The 3,395-nt window shown below is 57.1% G+C and overlaps 1 protein-coding gene across 1 annotated transcript; it reads left to right on the top strand.

Annotated features, from left to right (window-relative positions):
* Nucleotides 1–235: 235 nt before the first annotated feature.
* Nucleotides 236–2,858, top strand: fkrp (fukutin related protein; the record flags this gene model as incomplete). Its single annotated transcript, XM_084315907.1, has 2 exons — nt 236–356; nt 1,198–2,858. The coding sequence occupies exon 2, from the start codon at nt 1,203–1,205 to the stop codon at nt 2,856–2,858; it is 1,656 nt and encodes a 551-aa protein (XP_084172033.1). The 5' UTR covers nt 236–356; nt 1,198–1,202.
* Nucleotides 2,859–3,395: the final 537 nt, after the last annotated feature.

The following is a 3,395-nucleotide window of genomic DNA, read 5'->3' as shown; positions in this document are numbered from 1 at the left end:
ATCTGTTAAATAAAGTTTTCATTCATTCATGCATGCATGCATCGATGAAAACTAATTTGTATAACTAGGTTACAGAGACTCATCCGTCCCTGTTTTTCCTCTCCTCCATAGCTTGCACTAAATACCCAAGAGAGACTCTCTCCTCTCCTGCACGTCACCGATGGGGACTCGAATAGCAGCTTCCTACACTTCAACTAGAGAGAGAGAGCCCTCCCCCTCCTCCTCCTCCCCCTCCTCCTCCTCCTCCTCCTCCTCCTCCTCCTCCTCCCCCTCCTCCTCCTCCTCCTCCTCCTCCTCCTCCTCCTCCTCCTCCTCCTCCTCCTGCTACTACTGACGGAGAGGAAGCCACCCTCCAGGTACCAATGCGGAAATCAGGCAGAAAGGGGAGAAGGTGATCGGTGACCCCTCTCACCCCCCGCTTACTACTTTTTTAACCCCCTTCCCTCTGGCAGAAGACTAGTCCAAAGTCTCAGGTGTAGGACATCTCGTTTAAAAAAAAAACACATATCCCAAGGTTGTCCGTCACCTGATCTCAAGTCCTCCTAATGCACCGGCACTTTGTACCATAAGGGCTATAGCACCAGCCGACAGGCACTTTAAGGCAATAATGCACTTTAAACTGGAACACTGAGCTATTTTAGGTACTGTAGCATTTTTTTTTTATTGTTTGTGTAATACTTTTATTGTGGGGATTGCATCGCATGTATTCTTGTGTGTTTTTATATTGTATGTTTTTATACTGTATGTACTGTATGTTTGGCACCAAGACAAATCCCAAATCAACCAATGTACAGTTTCTACATCAAATGTATATACTCTCTTTTCTGGACTCTTTTTGTATCACAAAAAGTACTGTATTAGCAAATCTGGTATGTCATAAATGTATAGATGTAGCAGTACTGACTATCTGTATGTCATGTGTGTCATATATGTTATGATGAATTGAAAATGGGGGACCCTGATGTAAACAAGACGAAAGTCTTTCTCTGGTCTGCATCCCCTTAACAATTGTGTGTATTGAGCTGTACTGTACCTATTCTGCAATCTGTTAATAAAGTTTTCAATCAATTCAATCAAAAAACCATGTGTTGAAATGGCAATAAAGTTTTCTATCCATCTCTCTCTCTCTCTCTCTCTCTCTCTCTCTCTCTCTCTCTCTCTCTCTCTCTCTCTCTCTCTCTCTCTCTCTCTCTCCAGGTGCCATGCGGGTGAGTTTCTGCCAGGGGCTGCTGACGCTCGCCATCGTGGTCAACCTGCTCATCCTCTACTACGTGTCGCGCGCCCAGCAGCAGATGATGGAGAAGCGGCGGGACCCCGGCAGCAGGGGCTCCGGCAGGAGAGCCGTCCCGCCCGCCTCGGGCCTGCTGGGGGGAGGCGTCGGGGGGCTGCTGGGGGGAGGCGCCGGGGGCGGCCTGGCCGGACCCGGAGGAGGAGGAGGAGCGGCGGGGGGCGGCGAGGGCAACAACAACAACGGCCGGGCGGGACCCCGCGTCACCGTCCTCCTCCGGGAGTTCGAAGACTTCGAGAACTACGTGGGCGACGTGGCGCGCTCCTTCCTCCGCCAGCGGCCCGAGCTGCCCTTCCTGACCGTGGCGGACGCCGCCCCTTACCCGCCGCTGTCCCTCCCCGAGGGGGCCCGCCTCCTGGTGCTGGCCCCTCGCCCCGACCAGCCCCCGCAGGCCCACCGGCCGGAGTTCCACGTGCAGACGGAGTTCGTGCTGCTGGTGCCCGACGGCGTGGAGCTGGACCAAGGGGGCCGCGCCGTGGAGCGGCTGATCCGCGAGCTGGAGGGCGAGGGCGGCGGCCCCGTGAGGCTGGTGGCGGCCCCCGTGCTGGCGCGCTCCGCCGTCCAGTGCCTCCACCTGCGCGTCAGCCTGCGCGAGTGGACGGCCACCTACACGCCGGCGGCGTCGGGCACCGGCGGCGGCAGCGTGTGCACGGCGCTGCGCGGCGACGCGGCGGTCCTGGTGCGCGCCGAGGACCTGTTCAACCTCTCGGTGCCGCTGGCGCGCCCGCTGTTCGCCTCGCTCTTCGTGCAGACCTCGCTGCGCGGCTGGAAGGTCAAGCTGCTGGAGAGCCCCTGCTTCTCCGCGGGACACCGGCCCCTGTTCGGCTCGGCGCACAGCCAGTGGAAGGCCGACACGCGGCTGAAGGAGGCCACGGCGCGGCTGATGCGCAGCTTCGGCCTGCGGCGCCTCCTGCTGGCCGACGGCAAGGAGCAGTGGCACGGCTGCGGCAAGGACACGGCGCGCTGCTTCGGCACGGTGCGCGACGACACGCCGGACTACCTGTACCGCGAGCGCTGGACGCCGCCGTGCTGCCTGCGGGCGCTGCGCGAGACGGCCAAGTACGTGGTGGACATCCTGGAGAGCAGCGGCGTGCGCTACTGGCTGGAGGGGGGCTCGCTGCTGGGCGCCGCCCGCCACCAGGACATCATCCCGTGGGACTACGACGTGGACCTGGGCATCTACCTGGAGGACGTGCCCAACTGCGACCACCTGAAGAACCTGGACTCGGGCTCCCTGGTGGACGCCAACGGGTACGTGTGGGAGCGCGCGGTGGAGGGCGACTTCTACCGCGTGCAGTACAGCGAGGCCAACCACCTGCACGTGGACCTGTGGCCCTTCTACCCGCGCGGCGGCGTCATGACCAAGGACACGTGGACGGAGCACAAGCAGGACGTGGAGTTCCCCGAGCACTTCCTGCAGCCGCTGGTGCCCATGCCGTTCGCGGGCATCACCGCCTACGGGCCCAATAACCACCGGGCGTTCCTGGAGCTCAAGTTCGGGGAGGGGGTGATCGAGAACCCGCAGTACCCCAACCCGGCCAAGAAGAGGCTGGACCGGAGCCGGCTATGAGGAGGAGGAGGAGAGAGGAGGACGGATCGAGAGACTCGTTGGGCTTTTTTTTTTATTAATTCTTTTGATCTATTGTGTTGTTTACATTTGACCCTAGAAGGAAACGATTGTGAATCGGAATATCGTGCCAAAATGATGAACCCGATGGAAGATTTACGTTTGTTCTCTGATGAAACACAACCTACGTCGTTTCACACGGCGATGATGACGTCACACACTTGATTGGCTGATTGAAAACTTTATTAACTGATTGCAGAATGGGTACAATACAGTACGCCTGGTTATATTTATCACCCAAAATGATGAACCGATGACGGATTATGTTTGTTCTCGGATGAAACACAACACGTACGTAGTTTCAGACAGCGATCACACACACGTGGTTATATTTATCGTCCGAATTTTGGGGATGTATGTATATGACACTGCATTGCTTGGTTTACTGTCCTACAAAGTGACACATGTTACGTGTAAAGTGGCATGGGTGTTTGTTTGTGAGAAAACGTCATCTAGATTCTACTGAACTGTCATTCGTGT

The sequence above is a fragment of the Notolepis coatsorum genome (assembly GCF_963971535.1).
Source record: "Notolepis coatsorum genome assembly, chromosome: 1".
Taxonomy (NCBI): domain Eukaryota; kingdom Metazoa; phylum Chordata; class Actinopteri; order Aulopiformes; family Paralepididae; genus Notolepis; species Notolepis coatsorum.
This window is presented reverse-complemented; position numbering and strand designations above follow the sequence as displayed.